At 45.5% G+C, this 26,178-nt stretch overlaps 2 protein-coding genes and 1 long non-coding RNA gene across 7 annotated transcripts; all 3 read right to left on the reverse strand.

The window, feature by feature from the left end:
* Nucleotides 1-107: 107 nt before the first annotated feature.
* LOC6498885 (E3 ubiquitin-protein ligase TRIP12) lies at nt 108-15,676 on the reverse strand. Of its 5 annotated transcripts, none has more exons than XM_032456320.2 (11): nt 15,106-15,676; nt 13,508-14,692; nt 8,959-9,621; nt 8,232-8,315; nt 5,800-7,679; nt 4,634-5,735; nt 3,615-4,567; nt 1,706-3,553; nt 1,453-1,641; nt 1,189-1,390; nt 108-1,129 (listed from the first exon to the last, which is right to left on the reverse strand). In XM_032456320.2, exons 1-11 carry the CDS (start codon nt 15,665-15,667, stop codon nt 669-671), a joined length of 9,129 nt encoding a protein of 3,042 aa, XP_032312211.1. In that variant the 5' UTR covers nt 15,668-15,676; the 3' UTR covers nt 108-668. The 5 variants fall into 5 exon arrangements, with proteins under 5 accessions (XP_032312211.1, XP_032312207.1, XP_001955743.3 ...); XM_032456316.2 differs by having other exon boundaries at nt 8,232-8,318; XM_001955707.4 differs by lacking the exon at nt 8,959-9,621.
* Nucleotides 11,202-13,501, reverse strand: LOC123258394. Its single transcript, XR_006508052.1, has 2 exons — nt 12,508-13,501; nt 11,202-12,453 (listed from the first exon to the last, which is right to left on the reverse strand). It is a non-coding gene; the product is annotated as an uncharacterized LOC123258394 (long non-coding RNA).
* A 90-nt stretch (nt 15,677-15,766) lies between the features above and the next one.
* Nucleotides 15,767-25,614, reverse strand: LOC6498883 (checkpoint protein HUS1). Its single transcript, XM_044718382.1, has 3 exons — nt 25,505-25,614; nt 19,774-23,206; nt 15,767-15,936 (listed from the first exon to the last, which is right to left on the reverse strand). The coding sequence occupies exon 2, from the start codon at nt 23,198-23,200 to the stop codon at nt 22,364-22,366; it is 837 nt and encodes a 278-aa protein (XP_044574317.1). The 5' UTR covers nt 23,201-23,206; nt 25,505-25,614; the 3' UTR covers nt 15,767-15,936; nt 19,774-22,363.
* Between the last annotated feature and the right edge of the window lie 564 nt (nt 25,615-26,178).

Consider the following 26,178-nt stretch of genomic DNA (forward strand, 5'->3'; position numbering starts at 1 on the left):
ACTAAACAAATTCAACTAGATAGAACACAAAGCTCGAGAATCGACAAAAAGCTGGCTCTGTGCTCTCGTGTGATACGAAAAAAATGCTAGGTTATTGAATAATCGGATACATTTTTACTATTCAATTTATTTAAGTTAACATTTTGAGGGAGAGCGGTAGTAGGTAGGTATATGGGGTGGTGAAGTGAAGCATCGATTCTCTCCATGATTGGTGTTCATCTTATACCTCCTTCTTGGGTAATTCCCGATGGGAATGCGAATTTATTTTCTTCTCTTTCGTTGTGGGTTTCTTCTTTTTTTGCAAAACTCGGTAATAAAAAATATATTATAATTATATATTTATATTGAAATTTAGCATGGCGCGCGCTTGCCAAGAGAGAAGAAAGGGTGGGGTGAGGCGCTAAGTAGCGCGCGCGACGAAAGTAACTTTCGAAAAAAAAAAAATAAGTGAAATTGTTACGGCTGAGACGGCAACACAACAAAAATTATCCATCCAGTTAAACGATGCTTTTCCTGATTACCGAAGCAGCTGACATTTAAGGGGGTTCTGTGGCGATTTGAATATAGATTCATATATGTATATTCCTTCATATCTATCAGTTTCTAGTTGATGCTAGTTGATGCCAGCTGCTTCAGATGTGGTCGATGGAAGTGTTTATCGCATTGGTTTAGGAAAGATGGAAGGACATGCTGCCCTCGTTAGCGGCCACTTTTAGTTTCTGCCGCATCACCTCACGACTCGAATAGTCGGGCAACTTCAAATAGTTGACGCATGTCATCACAGATGGTAGATAGTCGTTGGGGTTCTGGTTGCCGTCCAGCGTTTTTCGCACGATTGTCAGCGGAGGCGTCAGTGCCTTAAAACCGCCAGTCGGGAGACGCGGCGATCCTGTCACAAACTGCAAGAAGGCGCGCTGCTCGTCGCGGTTATACGAGGCAAGGATGTCATACAGGAACTGTATTGCCTGCGACTCCTGGTGGAAACCGTGGTCCGTGCGGCAGCTGTCCTGCAGCATCTTCACGTCCCACCGCTGCTGCTGTTGCTCACTGCCAGAGCCGCAGAATACGCACTCCAGCTCCTCCGGATAGAACATACGCAGTCGTTGGATCGGAAAAACTGAATCGAAGCCTGCGAAAAAGAAACGTAAGGTTAGTTATTTGCCAGAAACTTTATTTATTTTTACTTACCCTCGCGCAGGGCTTCAAACTGCTTCTGGACACCCTCGATTAGGAACCAATAGGTGACCAGCGAGATGTATTGATGCAAGTTGTGCACAGTCACCGGAGTATCACGGCCACCACGGCACAGCTCAATGTTGGCATGGCCAGGTAGCACAAAGTCAAGGCCCAGATCCGCAATAGGGCAGCCGTCCAAGTCCAACTGTTCAATCTAATAAGAGGAATATACATTTTTGTATAAAAATACATATAAGGAAAGCTATATAGTGTTACCTTTTCGGTCTTCTCCATGGCATCAATGTTTGGATCAGCCAGGATGTACTCGCGATGACGGACAACGTCCTGAAGGCGTACAAGTGTGTTTTGTACCTCCGGGGCAACCCGCATCAGATCAGCCAAGCCAATGGAATGCTCCTCATTGACTAGCCAGCGATAGAAGGGCAAAGAGAATGGCAAATCCAACTGGAATATTTAAAAATAATGTTAATTATCAACTCTAATATACTAGTGACTTTCAGTAACTTACCATGCGGCTGTCCATCACAGCCTTGGCCATGAACTTGCCCAAGAATTTGAACTTGGACTTGGCCTTGGTCATCTGGGGTAGCTTTGAGGATTTTCCCAATGGGAGCGGGAACAGTCCGTGGACGGCGTGCACATAGCTCGTCATGGTTGTGGTGGTGGTCATTGTTCCCGATTGAGTTGTCGTGGTTGTCTGCTCCACTACACTAGCTGTGGTGTTGTTGGTGGTACTGCTTGGATTATCAGTAGCTGCAGCTGCCGCCGCTGCTACGGCTGCTGCTGCTGCATCCGCAGCGATGATATCACTAAATTGCTGTGCGATGATCATGTTTAAAGCGTTATCATTCGCGCCAGTGCTGGAGGAGCTGTGCTCCACCGGCTGGGTTGGCTGTTGGCCGGCGCCACTGCGCAAGACGTGCGACCGGCTGCTGGAACGGGTGGTTGCCGTCATGGTGGCTGTGGTGGTGGTGGTACTGCTAACGAGCGGCGGGCTCTGATCCATGGTGGTGGCCTCAAGAGCGTCCTCGATGTGCACCACAGCGCTGCTTGCCTTCACAACATCCACGATGGTCACAGAGTTCTGTTTGTAACTGTCGCTTCCGTTCCACAAGCCCAGATCCGTACGCTGCAGCTCAGCAGAGACCAAGGCGTAGAACTCCAAAGTAGGTCCAAGACCCGTTCCGACCTCATTTTCATATTGAATTTCCAACAGGGCCTTTGAATGGCCAAAGTCTTGCAGGATATGTTCTGCCTGCTTAAGGATCTCGGCCCGAGATATGGCCCGCTTGCGACGATCAAGTCGAGGCGCCACACGCTCAGACGATTCGGCTGCATTCAAATCCGGTGTGGTGTCTAGCAGGCGTTGCAAGGCACGGTCCCGATCGAAGCTGGTGGCGTAGAAGAGCAGATGACGCGTCTCGAATGGGAAGAGGAAGGGACACGCCATTCCAATCTGGGGCAGCCATTGCGGCAGGTTGCCAGTCATGATCACCAGTGGATCTTGCAGTTGGCGGTTGGCCTTTGCGGTGATCTTGGGATGCACGAACTCCGATTGTGGAATGATGTTCTGACGAACGACGCATCCGTACAGATGTTCCCAATGGCGGTTGAGGGCATGGATGACACGCAGCATGCACAGGGCGTCGAGGGAGGCGTCCTGCACAGTCACCACATCGCCGGGCAACGAGCTGCTGAGGAACGGCTTCAGAGCCGAGATCACACCCGGGGCGATGCCCTCGTGCCAAAGTTCTGTCTTCTTGCGCATGAACTTGCTGCTCGACTTATGCGCCTTCTTCGAGGACGATCCACCGCCACTGGCCACTCCCGAGGACGAGGAGCACGAGGTCGAGGCATTTGCGTAACTGGCGGCCGAACTCGAGGTGCTCTGCTGCTTTTGCACGCCGCTGCTGCTGCACGAACTGCTGCTAGAGGCTCCGGCAGTTCCCGAACCGGCCTCCTCCTCCACGGGCCGATAGTAGATAGTGTGCTGCTGAACCCAGATACTGGCATTGCCCAGCAGGGTCTCCGACTCGTTGTCCGTCTCCGGCTGTTCACTGACCAGCGGCGAGAACTGTTTCACCGCCTGGTAGACGGTCATGTTGTAGGGCAGGACATGCTCCCCGATCGTGAACTGCAACTTGTGCTTGAAGCCAGCCTGGGTCATGACCACGGCGGCGACATTATCATCCATATCCTCTTCACTGTCGTCATCAGAGTCGGCACGGATGCCACCATAGCCGCGCACCACTAGGTACCGCTCGATGGCCTGCACCATGGCCAGTGGGTCGATTTTGACGGTGCCGCCCTTCCACTGGCGGAGATTGCTGCATTGTGGATGACGCTGAAGGTTGCACTGGGGATTAAAAAAAAAAACGATTAGTCATAAATTAAATACAATGAAGCCCAGAACTGACCTTTAACTGGTGAGTGTTGAAGAACCTTAGCGCACTCTGGTTGGAACGACCGCCGGGTCCTGCCGGAAAGTCGTGCACCTTAACAGGGAACTGTTCCAATTGGGTGACACAGCCATTAAGTTTGGCCACAAATGCCCCGAAGGCTATCGGCTCGATGGTGGGCAGTTGACCCACATTCTGGAGCAGGGGTTCAAGCGGTAGGCCGGCGAAAACGTGCATGAAGCTACGCAGACGAGCGTCGCGCTCCACCAGACCCGTATCACTGGTCATGTAGTTGAGCATGGCTTTGATCAGGCCAGAGTGGTTGACTTCGAACGGTGAGATGTCGCTTTCGAGCAGAATGGTCTTCAGTTCAAGTAGGGCGTCCAGACAGTCGTGATAGCTGCCGTTTAGCTTGAAAAGAATACTTGAGAGGCGCTCAAGCACATTGGTGCTACCAGCAGTGGCCAGAGGTGTTGTGCCGGCTGCCGCGGAGCTTGTATTCTGGCTTCCACCGCTCTCAGACGTTGCCTTACTCCTCCGTGCCTCCTGCTCTGTGTAGCGCTTAACAAAGTCCACCGCCTGCTCGCGTACCCATTGCCGTGCCCGCTCCCGATTGGCAGCCGCCAGAAGATTGGCGTGCGAGATGCTCTTGCTGATGCTGGCTGCCACGGCGGCGGCATTCAGACCACCACTTCCTCCGGCGCCGTGCTGGTTAACCGTGTAGGCCAAGCCGGCTCCTGATCCGCTTGCGCTACCCGAGTCCTTCGACATGCCGTGGTGCTGTTGCTGCGACTGATGATGATGGTGATGAGCCGTCTGGCGTCCCCAGCGGGCCGGATTAAGCGAAGCCAAAAATGAGGACTTGCTCGATCCCGCGTTGGTTGAGTTTCCGGCATTGAAACGAGACTTGGAGCTTCCAGAGCCGCCGCCAGAGCTGGGCGTGCTTCTTCCTCCAGTGCCGCTTCCAAGACCTGGTTTATAAAAGGAATATTAATTAGGACCAGTTTATTTTTTATTTTTTTTTTTCAGAAACTTACTTGTGGCACGGCTGAGTAGCTCGTGCATCGCCGAACTAGCCGACGTGGGTGGCGCTCCAGAGCCAGCTGCCGCTGCTGCTGCAGCCGCATCCTCCTGCCGCGACTTGGCTCGCCCACTGCTTTGAGACTTGCGCTTGGGCGGAGCCTTCCGCTTCAGCATATCCGTCATTTTGTGCTGAAGAGCCGTGGCCGACGACGACGAAGAGGAGGACGAGGAGGCCGAGGCGGCGGCGCTGCTGGTTGAGGCCACCACTAGGTGGGCCGGCTGCTGCTGTGGCTGGTATATAACCTGGGACACCTGCTGGCCCTGCTGCTGAATGGCTCCGGTGGGCAGCAACTCCAGTTGAGGTGGCGGTGGTGGAGCCGCCGGCTGCTGGAAATGAACGTACTGTCGCGGATCACCCTGCTGGGCCACAAAGAAGGCAGGAGCTCCAGCCGTTGACGAAGACGGCGCCGAGCTGCTATAGTTATACGCAGCGGAAGGAGTTGATGTTCCAGACACATCCAAGGCAGCAGCCGGAGTTCCCTTGGCACTGGCCGTCAGGGCGTTCATGGCATGCGAGAAGCTCTTCACACTGTACGACTGGTGCTTGCTGCTGCTGGGCGTCGTGGAAGCACTCGAGGATCCTGGGGCACTTTCCATGAAGAACGGATTCACCTGCAGGCTGTTAGCCGAAGCTGGGGCGCTCTGTGAACCACCAGCATTGGCTGAGGGCGTGGCGGTGGTGCTTAGCGGCTTGGGAGATGGATTGGCGCAGATTGGGTTATTGGGATCGGTCAGCTGGGTGAACTGGTAGATGACGCCCTCGCGGCGGAAATGAGTGCCGAACACATCGGGTAGCTGACGCATTAAAATCTCGGCCATCTGAAGAGCACCGACCACAATCCGCAAGTCGTTGCTACCAAGCATTCCGGCAATGTGACTGGAAACCAGCTGATACTTGAGCACCTGACGCAACAACTCCGGCGTAGCGTAGTAGACCATGCGGAGCAGGGCGCGCAGGCATTTATAGCGTACATTGGGTCCGGCCGAGGAGCTGTACACCTCGTATAGCACGTTGAAGATGTGTTTGATAAAGTCCGCGGCTAGACCACGTTCCTCCTTCGATGAGAGAAACGGAAAAGGATTAGAATGGGATGAAGAGGGAATTATGATGCTTCCTTACCTTGAGACAAGCTATCCTGGCATCCAACGATGGCCGACGCTTCTGCTGGCCACTGCTGCTGGCCGGGGGATTGTTGTTGTTGTTGTTATTATTTGAAGAGGCAGCCGCCGCTGCAGCCGATGTGGATGCTCCGCTGGCTGACGCTGAGCCTGAAGCCGATGATGTGGAGAGATCCTGGCCCGCCGCCATAGGCGCCACATAGTTGTGATTGATGCGACGCTGAACGGGGCGTGTGGTGCCGGTGTCCTCGTTGATCTGCTGCATGGCATGGAAATCGACCGTGTATGTGCGTCCAAAGGTGCTCAGGCTGATCTCGTCCTCACTGCTTTGGTTGGCGGCCTCGATCAGTCGGGAATCTATCGTCGAGTAGTTGTGCCAGGCGCCGCGATCATCGCGCCACTGCCAGTGCACCTGATCCTGGGTGTTGAGGGTCGGCCGGTCCAGCAGTGCGTCCACGGCAAAAATACCGTCGAGCGGCAGACGAGGCATCAGTTCGCCGATCAGGCAAGTCAGTTCGTACAGTTCCGAGGGCGAGCGGGACACCAGTTCCACGTGGTTGGCACTGGCCGCTGCCGGCTCAGCGTTTCCGGTTAGCAGATATAGCAGCGTAGCGGCTATGTCGTTCCTGAGCAACGAAATGGCCAGATCCGGACAGTTGCCGCACATCAGGCTCAGCATTCGAACGACTGCGGTGAAGGTGCCAGTGTTCAGAATGGCCGGAGTGACCAGGAGCAGTTGTTGGCAGTTCTTGAGGAGGTCCGGACTGGCGATTTGCTGCAAGCGCTGGCTATCGTGCTGGAAGCTCTCCACCAGACGACAGAAGGCAGAGCAGACGCTCTCGACGCACTTCTTGTCCTGCTGCGACAGCAGACGGGCCAGCAGCGGCAAGCTCTCCGACACAAAGTGAAACTCCTCCGGATGCATGTTAAGGCAACAATTGGCGGCAATGGCCAGTGCCGCACGCTGGGCCACAATCGAAAAGAAGTCCAGGTATGTGAGGCAGGCCGAAATGCCATTCGCCTGCAGTATGGCCTTGTTGTGGCGACGCGACAGGATCTCCAGCGCTGTCAGACTCTGTTCGGCCACGTCCATACACTGGATGACTTGTAGCTTCTCGAGGAACACTGGCACTGCCTCCACAACGGTACCCGAGGATCGGGGCAGCGCTTCCAGCATATAGGCCAGGGCTCTGCACGCGTTATTCATAATGTCAAAGTTGTGCTCCATGCGAAGCAACTGGATGAGGGCCGGCACCACCTGTTTGATGGGGAAACCGGCGAGGGTGTCCTCATTGCCCATCACCAGCATCTGGCACATCTCGATGGCCGCCTGCAGCTGTTGGGACTCGTCGTGCGACTGTAGACCCTGCAGCAGTTGGTTCGCCTTGGAGCTGCTGCTGTTGCCGATGGTGCGATGGAGTATGTGCGTCATCCTGGGACCGAGCGCTCCAAACAAATGTGGCGGCAGACCCCGGGCCTCTAGCAGCGCCTGTAAACGGCCCACTTCGCTATCATCGCTCTCCGAATCAGCGGCTGCACCTGCTCCACCACTATGCTGGCTGGCACTGTTCGTTGTGCTGGCGGTGGCGCCGCTACCGCTACCACCTGCTCCTGATCCGCCAGAAGCAGCACCCGATTGGGTTACATTGCTGCTGCCGCTATTGTTGCTGGCTGGTTGGCCGGCACTGCTGTTGCTGCTAGTTGCGCCCACCGCGCTGTTGTTACCTCCGGCTGCCGCCGATGATGATGATGATCCGGCTGGCGCCGTTGCCGTTCCTCCACTTCCACTTCCACCTGGTGGTCCACCTGGTCCTCCACCGCCGACGTCACGGGCGGCACTCAATGCGGCCGCAACAATGCTGAGGTTAGCTGAGTTGGCACCTAAAGCCGCGTCGCGGAGAAAGGCAAAGAACTCTTCGTTAAAATCATAGTTCGACATGGCGTTTGGGGAAACAATCGGATCTGGTTCTTATTCGGAGTGTAAAGTAATAACATGAAACAAATATATGTCGGGGAACAGAGAGGAAAGGCTCAGGCTAACATTTTTAAATTTTGTTTTGACTTGTCAGGGTAAGGGGGGTAAGGTGGTAGTGGGGAAATTGAAATCAAATCGAAATCAAATCAAAAGTGTTAGTAATTTTTTAAAGTTTTAAAATAAATTATAAACTTAAAGATTAGTGATGGGATAGGATTAAATATAAAACTAAAAAGATAAACTAAAAATGCAGAAATTAGTTAGGGTTAAGGGTTAAGGTTTAAGGGTTATGATGGGTTAAGGGTTACCAGATTAAAAATATAATTGAATTTGTGCTGCCACCTGGGTCACCATGTGTTTGTATGTACATATGTGGGTAGGGAGGAGGGCATGATAGTGCATGTCTGGGTGGCATGTAGGCGGGGTGGGGGTGGAATGTTAACTGTTTATTTGTTTACCTGGCGTCAGTTGCTGTCCACCTGCATGCGGCGGTCCACTTGGCGGTTGTTGAGCCATCAAACTATATGCTAAAGCATCCGAAGCTGCTAATCAGACAAGAGGATACACGGAGAGGAGCGGGTGTACGAGTGGTGGGGTGGTAGTGGTGGTGGTGGTGGTGGTGAACAGAGAAGAAAGAGATAAATGCAAAACAATATTTTAATATTTTATTATTTTTGTTTCATTTTCTTATTCATGTTTTTTCTTGTTCTTTTTTTTTTTTTGGGGCAGACACCGCGAGCAAAGCAACGCAGGAATGAGAGCGGGCGAAGGGACGGAAAGAAAGAGAGCGAGAGGGTGGGGGTGGAGGACTGTGCGGAGGTTAATTATTTTCTCTCAGTGCATTTTACAAAGATGGGTGGGGGGTGTGGGGACATCTATCACCTAGACCAAGACCAGCACCAAAAGTTAAGAGAATGGGAAATCCTAAATATAGACTTCTATGTAGAGACTATGTACAGCGGACCACCCCCAGCCCCGTGAGTGCGTGCGTGAGTGCTATTGCTCCCCTTGCTACCCCTCCCCCTTTAACCCTACTTCCAGTTGGGTCTAACCCCATTCCCTCTCCCCTAATTCGAGTCGGGTCTAATGGTGTTTTGCTTGCGGTTTCTCATCCTTCATCCTTCTTCTTCTTCTCCTCCTCCTCTTCTTCCTTCAATCTTCATCTTCCTTCAATCTTCTTCTTACCACTGCTATGTGTCACTTTGTTGCCCTGATGGATCTGCTGCTGCTGCTGCTGCTGTTGGGGATGGGGATGTTGCTGCTGCTGCTGCTGCTGCGGATGATTGCTGCGATAACTGAACAAGAAACCAGGCTGCACGAGGGTGGCACGTTGCTGATGATGCGGCTGCTGCTGCTGCTGCTGTTGCTGTTGCTGCTGGTGTAAGGCTAATTGTTGCTGCTGCTGCTGCTGTTGCAACTGCTGTTGTTGTCGAACGGCAACAACAACTGTATTGCCACCCACTTGTTGGTATTGATAAGTTCCAGGCGGTGGCAGCAATTGTGGTTGTTGTTGCTGATGTTGTTGCTGTTGCTGTTGCTGTTGCTGATGCTGATGCTGCTGCTGCTGTTGTTGTTGTTGTTGTTGCTGTTGTTGTTGTACAGCAGCAGCAGCCGTGCTATGTTGCTGTGCCGCTGCCGCCGAACTCACACAAGAACCCGTCTTGCCACGTGAGCTCCGTCGCAGTGAGGAGTGCTGCTGCTGCTGCTGCTGCTGTTGATTGTATGTAACCTGTTGCTGTTGCGGCGGCGGTACAAATGTTGCCGCTGCCGCCGTCGGTCCTGCCGTATAACGGGTCAGCTGTGGCGGTGCTTGTTGTTGTTGGTAGAGAGCCGGCGGTGGTCCTGCCCCTGTGGAGGTAAAATGGTGCGGTGGTGGTTGATGCAATACTGCAACAGAACTATGATAGTATTGCTGCGGATGCTGATGCTGATGCTGGTGCTGTTGCTGATGATGATGGTGTTGTTGCTGCTGCTGCTGCTGCTGGGCATAGTAGGCGGCTGCAGCAGCAGCGGCTGCTGGAGGATAATGTGCTGCTGCTGCTGCTGCTGCTGCTCCTGTGGGTGTCACAAAGGAGGACATGTGTGCAAATTGATGCGTGGGCAGCAGTTGAGGTGGTGGTGGTTGTTGCTGTTGTGGCGGAGGTTGTTGTTGTTGTTGTTGCAAGGCATATGGCGTGTTTGTTGCTGTTGTCGTCAGATTTGGCATAATGCTATAATCAACAATGTTGTTGCTATTGTTGCCTCGTGTGATTCGTTGTTGCCCACCACCACCACCACCACCACCTGCAGCAGCTCCTGGCCCCGCCCCCTGTCCATGGGGGGCGGCACGTTGTTGGTAGCCGGACGACGTTGTTGCTGTTGTTGTTGACTTTGTGGTAGTTTTCACTTCGGCGTTGTTGTTGTTGTTGTTCTTGGCTTGTTTATTACGTTGTTGTTGTTGTTGTGGTGGTTGTTGTTGTTCTTGTTGTTGGTGGTTAGCTCCTTCACGAATCATCATGATTGTTTGGATGTGTCAGAGAGAGAGAGATAGAGAGAGAGAAAAGGGGTAAAGGGAGTAGAGAGAGAGAGAGAGAGAGTAGTGGGAGACAACAGTTAAACAGCTTTATTCATTGATATTTTCATTCATGTTTTTGTTTTTTTTTATACCCTTGCAGAGGGTTTTATAATTTTGGTCAAAAGTGTGCAACGCAGTGAAGGAGACATCTCCGACCCTATAAAGTATATATATTCTTGATCAGGATCACCTCCTGAGTCGATATGAGCATGTCCGTCTGTCCGTCTGTCCGTCTGTCCGTCGGTCCGTCTGTCCGTCTGTCCGTCTGTCCGTCTGTCCGTCTGTCTGTTTCTACGCAAACTAGTCTCTCAGTTTTAAAGCTATCGAGTTGAAACTTTGCACACACCCTTCTTTCCTTTGCAGGCAGTATATAAGTCGGAACGGCCGGGATCGGTCGACTATATCCTATAGCTGCCATATAACTGATTGATCGGAAATGCCATAACTTTGGTGTTTTTTAAGTTAGAGGGTTGGGAGTTTCTACACATGTTATATTTGACCAAAATATCTTATGTACAAAATTTCGTAAGGATCGGCCGACTATATCCTATAGCTGTCATAGAACGATCGAAATTGGCATAACTTTGGTGTTTTTTAAGTTAGAAAGATGGGATTTGGTACAGATTCTATTTTGGGGAAAACAATCTGATCTGCCAATTTTCATAAGGATCGGCCGACTATAAACGATCCGCTATATATCTAATAAAATAAGATGGGTGGCGCCACCTAGCGGACTGCGACTGAACTGCAAGGGTATATCAACTTCGGCTCCGCCCGAAGTTAGCTTTCCTTTCTTGTTTTTTGTTTATTTATTGATATTTTTTGTTGTTGTTATTGCTTGCAGCTACACTACTTGAGTTAGTTATTGTTTTTGTTGGACTTTTTTTTTTGTTTTTTTTTCAGTATTTTTTTTTTTAATGTAATGCAAAAAAAAGGATTATTTTGAGCGCAGTGTGTGTTGGCTTTTTAAGAAAGGTGGTGGTGGTGGTGGTGGGTGGTAATGGCAAGGGAAAGTCAGAAGGAGACTGAACGACTTTCTGTCGCTGACAATGATGATGTTGCTGCTGCTGCTGCTGCTGCTGTCGCTTCTGCATCTGCAACTGCATCTGCTGTTGCATCTCTTGCTGCAAAAATCTCTCTCACCCTAAACTAAGCACGCACACACTCGCACACCCTGGCCGTGTTTAAATTAAATCCTACTGTTTAATGTTTATTTTGTCACTTTGTTGTTGCCTTCTGTTGTTACCTCTTCTTCTTCTTCTGCTGCTGCTTTTCTCTCTCTTCTCCTCTCTCTTTTTATCTGCAAAGATTCTCTTTTTCTTTTTTTTTTTTTTGTTCTGCCGCTGCTGTTTCTGCTTCACGCTGCCTTTGTTGACATCACAGTTATTTTGCATTTTTGTTTATTGTTTTTTGCACAAAAACAACAACATCATCATCATCATCATCATCATCAACAACACAAGCATCAGCATTTAAAAAATATTCTTCGACTCAAAAAAGAGATGTATAATTTCACTTTTTTTTTTTTTTTTGTATCAAAATGAGAAATCATTGGCTATTATTTATAAATATTTGTTTTGTCTTTTTTATTGACTTTTTTGTTTTGTATAAAATGATTTGAAATGAAAACAACTACATTTGCAACAACATCAACAACAACAACGTGCAAAATAAACATTTTTTTTTTGTTTGGATTTTGTTTAGGGAATAATAGGGAGAATTGAAAATAAAATATTCAAATTCGAAAATAATCGAAATTTCGGCACTGTTCGGCGACGTTGTTGTCGTTAACCAACACTAGCGGTGGTGTAGTGTTAAAAATTCCCATTAAAAAATATATAAAAACAACAAGGAAGGGCACACACTGTTCGTTTCTTGCACAAAATCATAAATAATTTGTAATAATAGTATAGATGAAGGGTTAAAATAATAAATAAATAAATGTGGGCGTCTTTGTTATATATTATTTAAAAAAAAAAAAAAGGGCAACGGTTGAGTTGAGTAATAAATAGGGTGTGGGTGTTGGTGTGGGTGTGGACTGGTGGGTGGAAGGGTATAATGGCAGTGATAATGACAATAGAGGTTGACCACAGGTGACAGCACAGCCTAAGATCCGAACACTTTCCCTAAATAATTAATTCTATTGATTTCTATCCAACAATTAGTTGTTAATTACATACATGCAGGCAGGCAGGCAGTCCCTCAACTAGCACTAGATTCACTCAAAACCCAAAGTGTTTTAATCAGCATATACGTATTGTTATTTATACAGTATATATATTCTTGTTCTGGACGGCGCAATGTTCAAATTCAGACTGCTGGCTACAAAATTTGAGTGCGTTGGCATTGTGAACATTTCGCCTTTTATCAAAATCACAAAAACAATGCAGACACTCGTGGGGCACTTCGTTGAAGAAATGCTTCGTCAAAGTATATATATTTATTTTTATTTTTATTTTCCCCCCAACTGATAAGAAATGTGCGAACTGATACATAATAAAAATCACATTTGGTAAACATAGTATAAAGAAAGTGCAATTCATTCCAACTAGTTTAGAAACAATTTTAACAATGGATATTTAAAATTAAATACAGTCTTTAATCTGTACGAATTTCGAAAAACCACAATTTAAGAACGTAATTATTTTATTAAATAAAGACTCTTATCAGTTTCAGCTGTTTTTTTTTTTTTAACTTTAGTGCGCAATTAATGCACAAAACACCACCTAACTAAAGTCGTCATTTCTGATGAAATTTGTTTTAAACCTCAAGAGTAGTGTTGGAAAAGTGAATAAAAAGCATGACTAGGGATGGACAAGACTGAGTTCGGGTTATCGATAAGATTGTGTTTTAATTGTTTGAATCCTAAAATTCAGAGATCATACAAGTAGTGTTGGAAAAGTTAATAGAAAGCATGACTAGGGATGGACAAGACTTAGTTCGGGTTATCGATAAAAATGTATACACACCAATATTTACAAAGAAATATTAAAAGTACGTTACAAAGTACGAGTGTTAGTCATTAAAAGAAAAACAATTCATACAACAGATAGACTTCAAAATTATTTTAAATTAAAATATACAAATGATTCTATCACGGGGGATAGTTATGGATAATAATACTAATGGATGCACGAATAATGATGACTGTAATCTTTGAATCCACTTTGGGACACTTACCACCAAGTTCACCGATGAGCTGCTGGGCGAATTCGCTCTCTGAGAGGTCTTCTTCCTCGATATCCTCGTCCTCCTCGATATCCTCGTCCTCTTCGTCGTCAACGTCCTCCTCCTCGGTGATCTCGTCCTCCTCGGCAACAATCTGGGCGTCCTCCTCGTACGACGAGTCCGCTGAGTTAACAATCTCGAAGAAGCTCACCTCTTCCTCCTCTTCCTCTTCTTCCTCCTCTTCGTCGTCCTCCTCTTCCTCGTCGTCACGCTCGTCCTGCTCCTCGGACTGGGACTGGCCCTCCGCCGCCTCCGACTGGCTCTGATTTGCTGACGACTCTGGAAGATTGAGAGCCGACTCTACGGCCGGCAACTGATTCTCCACTTCCAGATTCTTCTGCTCCAACTGCTGCTGTTCCTCAGCTCCAGCTTCCGATGTGGTGGCGTTATCAGTGTCCAGTTGATTCTGTTGCAAGTGGCGCAGGCCCTTCTTGTTCCACTTCCCAATTCCACCCGATTTGCTGTTGCTCGATCCAGAAACAGATCCCTGCAGTTGACTCTCGCTAGAGCTGGCTGTGGCAGTGGCAGAGGCAAAGGCAGAGGCCTCCTCCTCCTCTTCCTCCTCCTCCTGAACGGCCGCCTGCTTCTCCGACTTCTGGGAGGAGCGCGTGTGGCTGACCTTGCGGGTCTTGCGATAGTAGTTCAGCAAATTGCTGGGGCGTCCAGCGCGAGCTGCTGCTGCTGCCCCACGTTGGGGTGTCGCCTCGACCAAAGACCCCGATCCTCCGCTAGCTTTGCGCTTCTGACGACTGCAGACCACTGCAGGAACACTGCTGGAGCTGGCGCTGGCCCTCAGCTGGGTGTGGTGCTGATGGTGCTGGAGACGCGCCGCAGCAGCTGCACTGCTGGTGCTCGGCAGTTCCTCTGGAGAAACGGTCTTGGAACGGGTACGCTGGGCCACACAATCACCGCCGGATGCCTGGCGTGGCGTCTGCTGCTGCTGCTGTTGGTCACTGCCGGATTCTGTGAAGCCGGCAGTTGCTGTTACGCTTCCTTCCTCGATACCTGATGATGCCTCGGTTCCTGCTGTTGACACCACACTGTTGTTGTTGTTGTGCGATGATGACGCCGTCGGCTGGAGGCGGCGCTTCTTCAACGGCGAGCTGAGCTCTACCAGCTGATCACCACCGGGCGCCGCTGAAAATGACATCGAAGAGAGATCAAATACAGGTTAATGCGATGGCTCCTCCAGTAGGTTACTTTTATATATTTTCGATTTTTAATTTTATTATTTTTTTTGGGATTTTTTTTTTGGATTTTTGTTAAATTTTTACGGACTTTTACGGGGGTTAGGGAGAAACGATTGGATTTTTGAAATTTTGGACAAAGAAATATATTTTATCAAAATCATTAAATAAATAAAAGTCAAAAATGTATGAAAGCGTTTGTTACTCTCTCTCGGCAACTTATTTTTAGTTATTTTCTCCAGGGCACTAGGCACTACTGTCAAATGTTGCAAGTTTCTCAAATGGACTATGTTTTTTGGCAATTTTGTTTCTCAAGTGCCGCCCCCTTATAGTCTTATAGCCTTATAGTCTATGGATACTTACGTTGATTGCTGCGACTGAAGGTGGTCTGGTGGCTGGTGGTGCCGCCGGCGGTGGTGCTGGTATTCTGCTGATGCTGGCGCTTGCGATTTCCTGGGGAAACGGACTGATCGCCGGAGATCGAATTGGAGCTGGGCGCCGGGGATGAGGGGGAACGAAAGGTGGATGATCGCTTGGTGGACACCAGTGGTGACTCCGGCTCCTTGTTGTTCTGCTGACTGCGACCTTGACTGCGCGAGCGACGGTTAAAGGAGCTAATGGTACTGGCGTTGACGGAGGAGGAGCTGACAGCCGGATTGGTATTACGTTTTTTATTCTTATTGTGTGATTTACGGGTGCTGCTGTTGCTATTACTGCTACTGCTGCTACTGTTATTGTTGTTATTATTATTATAATTATTATTAGTGTTGTTGTTGTTGTTGTGGTTACGCCGACGATTTGTATTTGCTGCTGCACCTGTGGTAGTATTATTAACTAAGGACGCCGCTGTTGCTGTTGTACTACCGTCGTCGTGCTGCCCCTCCGTCAATGCAGAGAGCGATTGACTTTTAACGGATTCGGCCATAGACGACACTTAACCGCACCGGCATCGAACACTCTTAACATGCCAACTCAACCAATAATTGAATATTGATCTCGAAATGATATCTTTCCGATTTCTTACACTGGCCTCTTATCATCGAAATATGTCTCTTAATTAACTAATTCTTCTTTTAATTCTTATTGTCTCTCTCTCTATCTCTCTCTCTTAGATACACATTCTTAAAACACTTCACTTTTTTATTCCTGGCCGAATATTCCTTTGCGTGCTTTGTTGGTCAGTAGTGTTTTGAGCTGAAAATAGATAAAAAAAAAAGATATAAAGATTGGGGTTAAAGTAGAACGCATTTTATGGTCACGTTGCAAGGCCTGGTGGCGACAAAGAAGCGTCTATTGTGGTCTGTATCTCTTAATTTGAAGTTGAAATTTAAAGTTTTTCTTTTATTTTTGAATAAAGTGCAATAAGTACTATGTATCTCTGGAAAATTGAAAGTAAATGCGTCTTAAAAATAGCCACAAAGGAGGAAGGCACATACCAGGCAGTCGCCGGGTGAGATTGGCGACAGACTTGAGAACAGGAAATGCTGAAAACCGAATACTGACTATGTCGAGGAGCTCTACATAGGTAATGATGGCCAAGGCACCAGAAGAGAGAGAGACATGGGACATGGCAGAACCGAAAACATACCAGAGATAAGAGGCAAGTCAGTACATACCCTGTAACATGTTGAAGGGAATGTGAAAAACCGGCTCAATAGGTAGAGAGGGAGAGATAGATAGAGAGAGAGAGAGAGAGGAATGAGAGGAAATGGCTAAAAAGGAAATGCACGAAGGACAGGTACACGAACACAATGGAAGAGTCCTCACTCAGCTATCGATTAGCCAAAAAGGGTAAGAATTCAACAAAGCAAAAGGCCAAATATTTCAAAAATTAATTTAAATTTTTCATAAAATAACCCACTTACTGATAGCAATAAATAATACACCACCAAGAAAACACAGACACCACCAACTCTCTGGAAAAAACCTAATCACACTCACACACACACACAGAAATACTTTGTCAACATATGAAAACTGTAAATAAGTTAACAGCTGTTTGCCAGCAGCAGCCATCGACACGTGCATGGGGGAGAGAGAGAATGAGATTGAAAGCGAACCCTCCCTCCGTCACAGTGAGAGCGAATGTTTTGAGTGGAAATTTGAGAGTCTGTCTCACTCACTCACACTCTCGCACAGCTGTGTTAATCAGCTGTTCTCGGCCGTTTTGTTTATATTTTGCTTTTCGTAATTCCCCATCATGTGAGTGTATATGTGTTTGTGCTATCTGGCCCCCTCTTCCTGTGTGTGTGTGTGTGCGAGCGAGAAACAAGTTTTGGGGAGTGGGGGGGTTGGGGCCCCAGTATGGGTGAGTTGCCATGCTTGTTTCGCTGCCAGATAGGAAAAGAAACAGAGATGAACTGAACTGAAAAAAAAAGCGTCTGCCTGCCTTCCACTGGCCAGGCCAAACAACAAGAAGCAGAGTCGAACGTGTTCTGCGCCCTTTATACATTTTATATGGTACATATTATTGGAAACCCTTACATCCACCGATGTATCGCTTATAGCCCAAAAAAAAAAATGCGTAGTTTCATGTCGTCTCTGCCATCAGTTTTTTGTTTTCTAACGTTGATCCATTGACAGTTCCACTCAGCCATACAGTCATGTATCTCTACAACAATAACAATAACCACAAGCCAATCGACAAACATTTGCCAGTGGCCAAAGCCAGCACAAAAAAATCGAGTTCAAGGCCATCAAAATGAAACCAGCAAACCAAACAAATGGAAACGTCAGCGGTTTGTTGGAAAATTAGATGTATTTGGTTTTTCAATTGTCTCAAAAGTAGTGTTAGGTATGGAAACGTGACACGAGGAATACAGAGATGGAACAACAATTAAAGAAAATATTTTTTTTAAATAAAATATTTATATTTAAACATAAAGTTAAAGTTATGAAACTTTTAAAACTAGAAAAAAAAAAAGATATAACCAAAATGCCATACCTTTACAAACAATCTAGCTAGTTACTTGCCATTCGTAGTAGTATCTCTGCCCCACAAGTTTTTCACACCAAAAGCTCAGACGAAAAAAAATAAATAAACAAGCGAGGCCACAAATGGCAGCGCCTTCATATATGTATGTATGTGTGATGGTGTAAGTGTATAGCATTTTTTTTTTTTTTTTTTTGCTTTGCGTGTGGCAACTCCAACATATGGCGACTGTGTCTTTGTTGTTGTTGTTGGTGGTGGTGTACTGTGCTGCCTTTTATCAGCAATTGAAAAGTATGAATTGTGAAGGGCCACTACTAGTCTACAATTAATCACACTTCCTTACTCAGAACCACTGACACGAAAAGTCATTAGTGGCAGAAACTATCCAATAATTCTTATTAACTTTTACTTTTAAAAGTCAGAAATATTAAATATCTGTTTATAATGGACAAATTTTGATGTTAAAGGTTCTTTGAACCTTAAATTTAATTCAAGTAGAACGCAATTACCTCAAAAGTGTCCAGGGCAACCCTCATATAGACCTTAAACGCTTCGAAGGTATGACAACCCTGGTCCCGAGCATAATTGATAACAATTTGTGTGTGTGTCCCTTTCCCTCCCCCTTATTTTCGTTGCTCGTTATGCACTGTGCGTGCTAGTGCTGGCATTGTTTGTAACTTATTTGAATATCGTTGTAAAAAGTCAGTAGAGCGCATATTGAAGCTGCTCCCAATAGTGCTGGGCTGCCCTAGCAAGTTTTCTATTTTATATTATTTTCTTTTTTCCCCCTCCTCCATCCCAGACACCGTCACCGTTTTCTTTCTCTTTCCGATTTGTTACGAAACCTGCCTACGCACAGCTGAGCGTTCGAGCGAGATGGCCTGCACTTTCCACACTCACCACAACGCCAACTGACAGTTGGGGCCAAGACAATAGCATCGGAAGTAGAACCAATAGTATTGTAAAAAATATAAAAAGTTATTGTTTTCATTAAAAATAATTAAGAAAAACTTTTTTTAATTGAAAACTATCAAATTTTGTATTTTAATATATCTGCCAATATATAATTATTATATTTTTAAATATAACAATTAACTAAATGAAGTCTTTAATATTAAGATAAAATTCTTTGATTATTTTTCTTGATCTATTATATTAACCTCTGGTGTGGCCTTTAAATGGCAACCGTTTTCTCTACTGAATCGGACCGTGTCACACTCCCCCGGAAAGGGAATTACGTAGTTCGTAGATGGAAATAAGAACGCAATAGCCCCAGCCACCTGACAACCCTGAAAGCCCTACCAGTGGGTGGTAGGGCATTCAACAATTAAAACCTGAAGGTTTCCCCCCCCCCCCCTCCCCCTCTTGAGAAATACTTCAATACAAGGCCAGCGTCCCAGGAAGACTTGTTGCAAAGAACTAAAATATTAATATATTTTATTCAATAAAAGCTAACAATTTAAAACTTTTACACAACTCCTTATGTGCCCAGAGCATAAAAGCAGTACATAAGTGCTCGGACACGCACACCCTTGCAATGGCTGCCTATATACAGTTATACACACGAGTTGGCTGCACTTTCCACGTCGAACTCGGAACAAAAAACGGAAATGGAAATGCAAACTAAATAACAAAATGCTGTTTAAATCGTCTTAATTCAGTTTAATGAAGAAAAATATTAAATACGCTTGCTATGTGGGTTGAGAAACTGAAAAATTAAATGAATTCAACGTCGAATTGCTATATAAACGAAGGCAAAAGCAAAAAAAAAAACAGAAATAACGCCAAAGGGAGAACACTGCATGGCTCGACATGTGCGCGAAAGGGAGGGCACGAGAGCAAGCGCATGACGACGTACACATATACAGACACACACACACACACACAGACACAATTATAAAAGAAGCAGAAGGCGGAGGAGAAAAAAATTAAGTCTCAGTATGTACAACCAAATCAAAGCGAGGAGCAAAACTTGATGCATACACAATTCAAACGATTGCGATTTGCATGCTACCTATTTTTTATTCACGCCTGTATAATAATCCACATCAAAAATTATATAAACAGTACAAACTTTTCAGATTCTAAAAATTATGTACCAGCAGTATATAGAAGACACATGCGTTTGCATTTTGCTCTCCTGATTTCTTTTTTTTTCAGCTGTGCACGCACTCAAATCCAACTCGCGAATGAAACGAGAAAAGCAAAGGCGGAAAGGCAACGGCGATGGCCACTCATTTGCCAACGAGTGAAAGAGCGTTATAGAGAGAGACGCCAAGCGGAGAGTGAGTGAAAATTAATTGTGGGACCCACAGGCTGCGCCGCACGATTAATAATTTAAAATCTTCTAAATAAAACACAAATAACAAGGAATACCTGCCTTATAAATTGGCACTAATCAACAAAAAATCAGCCATTTGGCCAAAGCACTCAACCTCCTCGAAAGCAGGTCACTCAACCCCTGAGAATGAGGTCAACAAACCGCCGACTCAGACATCTCTCTCTTGAAAAATTCTGAACTTGCCAAAAGGTGTCTGGCACCTGGCCTGTCTGTTTTTTACGCTTAGCTAATTGATTAAAAGCACAAAAATATATAAATAAGCTGAAATTCCTGATTCTATTCCACTCAAAATGGCCACACGGCCATGTCCAATCGAGACAAAAAGTTTACTCGCTCTCTTTGTTCTGCTGTGGGGGTTGTGTTGTCTTGTGTTGTGCTCCACTCGCTGCTCTTTCACTCAGACTTGTCCTCTCGCTTGATTTCTCGTGTACCTGTGGTGGGCTTGTTTTTACAGTTGCCATCTCTCCCCCTTCGATCAGCTGATCGTGTAAACGAGCAGGAAAATGCGTGCAGCTGTGCAAGCGAGAGAGCAAGAGAGGGTTCGGTTACAATTTACGACAATTCAAATAGGGTCGTCGCAGCGCCGAATGCACTCATCTGACCTCCTCCACCGGAGCATGTGTGTTTGTTTTTATTTGTCTGTATACGAAAAGAGCAACAAAAGGGGGAGGCAGAGAGCAATTGTGAAGTTCTCCTTTAGGGTCAATTTCTATTTATGATGCGATATAATGTTGTTTTTGTAACAAATTTCAGTTAAAACCAGAAACCATAAAATAATTAAAAAAATTAACTACTGCTAGTTATCGCAAAAGGCTATCGAATTTTTTGGTTTTTAAACAATGACAACCCTACAAAAGACCACCCTAAACCTATTTTTGTTATCGTTTTTCAAAATATCTAAATATTTAGAAAAAATATATTTTTTTTTTTTATACAATGACTCTAAAACAAGACAAAATACATATGTATATGTATATGAGGCTCGCCTCAAATTTGCACGAGATCATAAAAATTGGACCACAGAACAGTGGAAACGTGTGATATGGTCCGACGAATCAAAATTTAATCGAATGCAATCGGATGGAAAGCAGTATTGCTGGCGCAGACCTGGGGAAAAGCTAAATAGAACCCATATCAGGGAAAGTGTGAAGCATGGTGGGGGAAATGTTATGGTTTGGGGGTGTTTTACATGGTGGAACACAGGAAAACTTATCAAGATCGATGGCATAATGCATAAAGAAGACTACCTAGAAATCCTGAAAAACAATCTACCCGATTTCATAGAAAAATGCGCCTATCCCGAACAGAAATTAATTTTTCAACACGACAATGACCCGAAACATACTGCCAAAATCGTTAAAGGTTGGCTGAAAAATCAAGTTTTTACACTTATGGATTGGCCTGCTCAAAGTCCCGACCTCAATCCAATAGAAAACTTGTGGGCAATTGTGAAGCGACGGCTAGGACGATATGAGGCAGCCCCTAGCAATCTGGACGAGCTTTGGAGGCGTATAGAAAACGAATGGAAAAAAATTCCAAAAGAAATTATCCAAAATCTGATAGAGAGCATGCCAAGGAGACTAAACAATGTCATTAAAAACCAGGGTCTTTGGACCAAGTATTAAAAATATCTTGTTTCCTTTTTGTGTCATATCATCTTAGTCTGAGTATATTGCATGTTGCTACTGATTTTAATTTATATCTAGTAAACGGCTTTTTTAATGGTTAAAATAAATATGCCATTTTGTTATGAATAAGATATACATATAATCTTAGAAAAAAAAGGTGTTACCATTTACTTTCGCGTTTATGTGTTATGAGCACTTAAACATCAAATTTTCAACATGTACTCAATTTTGCTCCCTACTGTATATAGTATCTTTAAGATAAGAAAGCATCTGATTAGGAACATATAAAGTTCAACTCCATTACTTGCATATATTTCTCTAAAAACTATGCCCATTTTTTTACATTTTTGTGTCATATATCTAAGATGTTGATGTTTTTGAAAACAAGGTACATAAAACCAGTAACGAGCAAAAACAAAAATAATGAATATGCATGCACCAACATGCTCACAAACAAGCAAGCACAAACAAGCCACACGCAAGTGCAGTGGAAGTGCAAGAGAGAGGGAGATGGAGGGAGGACTGGGGTGCGGAAATGAGGCCACGGCTGTCGAATTTGGGACAATCTGAGAGAGTGCAAGGAAAAGAGAGAACCATAACAGCTTTCGTTTCTTGAAACACCTCATGTGAACAACAAGGACAAGATTGAACATGATAACAGAATACTATTTCTTCAAAGTACATTTATTCCATCTCTTTCTAACCTACTTAGGATCTAAACTACATGCAAACAGCTGGAAGAATGGAATGAAGGACTACGTCCTGGCGCACGTAGATCTGCAGGTGAATCGACTGCTCTCGTTCTATGGCAATGGTCATCTCTTCATTGGGCAGCTGAAGGGCCCCAAAGAAGGCAGACGCTTTCCGGGAATCCACAGAACAGGAAGCCCCCTCCTCAGATCCTGTCAGTGACCGGGGCACTAATCTCTGAAAGCGACTGGTCACCGTGGACATTTCCGAGGTGGCTATCACGCTTAGCTCGCCATCATAGCTGGCCTGGAACTCCAAACTGGGCGATATATTCTTCAGTTTATCGATCAAGCTGCGAAGCAATCGCACCGATGGCAGGCAGAGGGCCAACTGGGAGTTGGGAACTCGAGGAACTACATAGGCTGACCAGTCGCTAGCCGGGATTATGGACACTGGAACATCATGGACCACTTCCCGATCCTCAGTAACAGCAGATGACGAAACGGTGGCGATCACCGAGATGCAGGGGAACTGAATCCTTTGAAGTTTCAGCTTACAGCTGCTAATTCCACCGCCTCGGAGCACAGAGAGTGCTCGGCTAAGATTGGCCGACGACATGCTCAGCACTATGTAGTCCTGATCCGGGCGAGCGGTCTCCAATCGGTACTCCGGGAAGTACTCCTCGGCAGCAATGCTGGCCCAAACGAGGGGCGATGAGGTGGAGCTCTGGTCCTCGTTAACGATGAAGTGCATCTGCCGCTCGCCAAGGATCATGATGCACTCCTTGGCCAGTTTGGCCAGAGTGGCAACAATGGCCTGAAATTCGCGCATGTACATCGGATCCTGCATCAGGGCGCGGAACTTCATCGTGTTCTGGAGCGGCAGGCAGAATCGGAAGCGGTTTCGGGGTGTGCGACACACAAATAAAAACGGAAACGGAAAAAGAAAACAGAAAAGAAAAAGTGTCAAAAACACGGCTGCCAAGAAACTAGAGAAGCAGGGGGGGCTTCGAAGGGTTTAAAAGAGAACAATTAAGGTCATAAATGATCTATTTTTCAAATACTCTTTGGTGGTTCTAGCATGTTTAAACATGTCAAAAATAAGGCATTGGCAACATAGAAGATTACAGATTGAAGAAAGAGAAAAGGATAGTTTAAGACTTTTTGACTTTTGCTTTTCTTTCTAACCGTATGAGTTATATTACAGTTAGAATAGTAATTTTTTCCCTTAGAAAATGGCCTGCACTCTTCAGCCACTCTCTCCACTCCTCATCGAGTTTGAGTTCAATGTACAAAGGGGCAGTCACACACACACACTCCGACTTGAATAAACTCGAACACACACACACAGGGAAAGAGAACGGCAGAACAGGAGGAGCACGGGCTGTACGGGCTGCACGGGGGGTGGCAGCAAAGGAGGCGGCTAACAAAGCGCTGAGCAAGTTCAGAGTTGTGTTTGGGCTTTTTTTTTATTTTTTATATTTTTTTTTTATATTTATTTTGTACTTCTGTTGATGGGGCGAAACGGTGTGCAAAGAGTAAATGAAAAAAACGGCCAGGTTCTCTTCTCCTTGCTTGCATACAAAAAGTCATCATCTTAGGAGCGACAGACACAACAGGATTTTTATGCCCAGCTAAGTGGTGTGGAGGGGATTCCAGCCTACTGATATGTATAGAAAAAAAGTGTATGTATGTGTGTGTGTGTGTGTGTGTGGGGAGACAACGGCGGAAATCAAATTATGTGCCTGTCTTGGGGGTCAAAATATTTTCCTTTGGCAGTTCAATCAACTTTCAAGGTTGCCCTCGCTCGACTGACTTGCCTTGCCTTATCAGAGGCTCAATTGGGAGTGATAATGGCCTTTTCTCCTTCGAAAATTAACACCACGGCGGTTTAGATTTATTTATATTTTTTTATAAAATCTTTAAAAAAAAAAAAATGATTGTGAATACAGAAAAAAAATCATATCCTTGGGAAAGCAATTCCTTTTAAAAATTTGCAAATTACAGCCCGCATTGACGCCGCTGCCGGCCCTTTGCCCGCATACGAAAGCACATTTCTGCCCGATTTGAGAGACAGAGATGCCCATTCTACCCAACAGCTGTTTCTTTATTCTTAATTTTGACCTATGACGTCACACATTCTACACACTACTTATTTCACAAGCCAATGAAAAATGAGACAAAAAAAAAAAATAAAAAAATATAAATAAAAGAAACTACTAGCTAAAAATTGGTTTGCTGAGAGAGAGAGATAGAACTGTTCGTCATTGTTTTTGGTATTATTTTTTTTTTGTATATTTGAAGCATTACTTGCAAAAACCTTCGACACCAAAAATGAGCGTCAATGCAACGCGAACAGTTTTATTGAAAAGCAAAACAAACAGCAAAACCGAGCAAGCACATTTTCACGTTCATGTGGCAACACATGCACTGCTGAAAACGCTGACAAGAGGGCCAAATATGAGGAGAATCGCTCGAAAGAATCAGAAATCTGAAATCTTAAATCAGAATTAAGAATCGTCTCCCTTTCTCACTCACTCACCCGTTCAAGTTTGCAGCATAAATAAAAGAGAAAGTAAAACTTTAAAAGATGAGCTCCCCCCCTTTATCTCTCATCTCAGGGAAATGCCAATTCGAAGACACACATTCCCACCTATTGGATACCCTACATCCCTACCCATATGAGTAATATTTTCTGCAATAGATTTTAGAACATTCCAGAAAGTTGAAATACTTAAATAGTATATCCCGTTGTAACCTTAGCTGTAAGACACTGATTTATTTTGAGCCATTTCCCCAGGAAAATGGGCAAGTGTCTTCTCGGGCAGCCATTGTAAAAATCAATATTGGAAAATAGCCCATACTCGGATGCACTTTGAACTGGTATTACCCACTGGGGAGCCTCTACGATGATACGACCCTTGGCAGCCACGATTTCTAGACCACTTGACAAACGCAAAACCTTCAGATTTTTAGCCAGAGAAATGATATGGGGGAAAAAAGCAAACGGTCGACATTTTGTTTTCCGTCTCGCTGCCTATTTGACGAACTCTGTGCACTGGTGTGCGTGTGTGTATCTCGTCTCAGCGGAGCCCCAAAGAATTCGAAGGTGTTCGCCGCCGTTGCCTTCATGTTCCTGCTTCATTGGTGGAGGCCATCGCGTTCCACTTACCTTTTAGCTGGTGCCAACGATTCCTTTTTCGAATTTTAACACAGTTTTCACACAAAGTTTCCCACTGATTTCCACACGTAACAAAATTTCCGACCAAGCGCCGGTGTGGCCAGGTTGTGAATAGCCTTGTTGATATCAAAATATCAATACATCGATATACTCGGTATAAAAATGGTATTTAATATCGGGAAACGGATTTTTTTTTCCAAAATACCGAAAAAAGCTAAGTTGTGACAAAAATATGGCGGTTTGTTTGAACTTATTTTTATGAAGCGTGATTTTTCCCCCTGTGGGGGAGATATTAGAACCGAAGAGCACTGAATATCCACTGAATATTGGCTTACTTGATTTTATTTCTATTTGATAATAAGAAGGTTACAAATGTTTATTCGATTGATTACAAAGATGGAGCGGCAAATAGGGTAATTTGAAACAATATTTTTTCACAATTTACTTTCATTTGAACACCAAAAACCTTTCCTCACTTGAAAAACAAGTGCAATTAGGCAACAGGTGCAATAGATGTTTAAAATGACTTTATTATACCTTTTAAATAGGGCAACTTTTAATAAAACTATTGGTTATGTCTTATAAAATTAATTCGGTTTCAAATTATCTTGGAAATACAATTCTATGGCCGGGTTGAGACCGACGTGACTGGTGTAGGAAGATGT

The sequence above is a fragment of the Drosophila ananassae genome, chromosome 2L (genome assembly GCF_017639315.1).
Source record: "Drosophila ananassae strain 14024-0371.13 chromosome 2L, ASM1763931v2, whole genome shotgun sequence".
NCBI classification, from domain to species: Eukaryota; Metazoa; Arthropoda; class Insecta; order Diptera; family Drosophilidae; genus Drosophila; species Drosophila ananassae.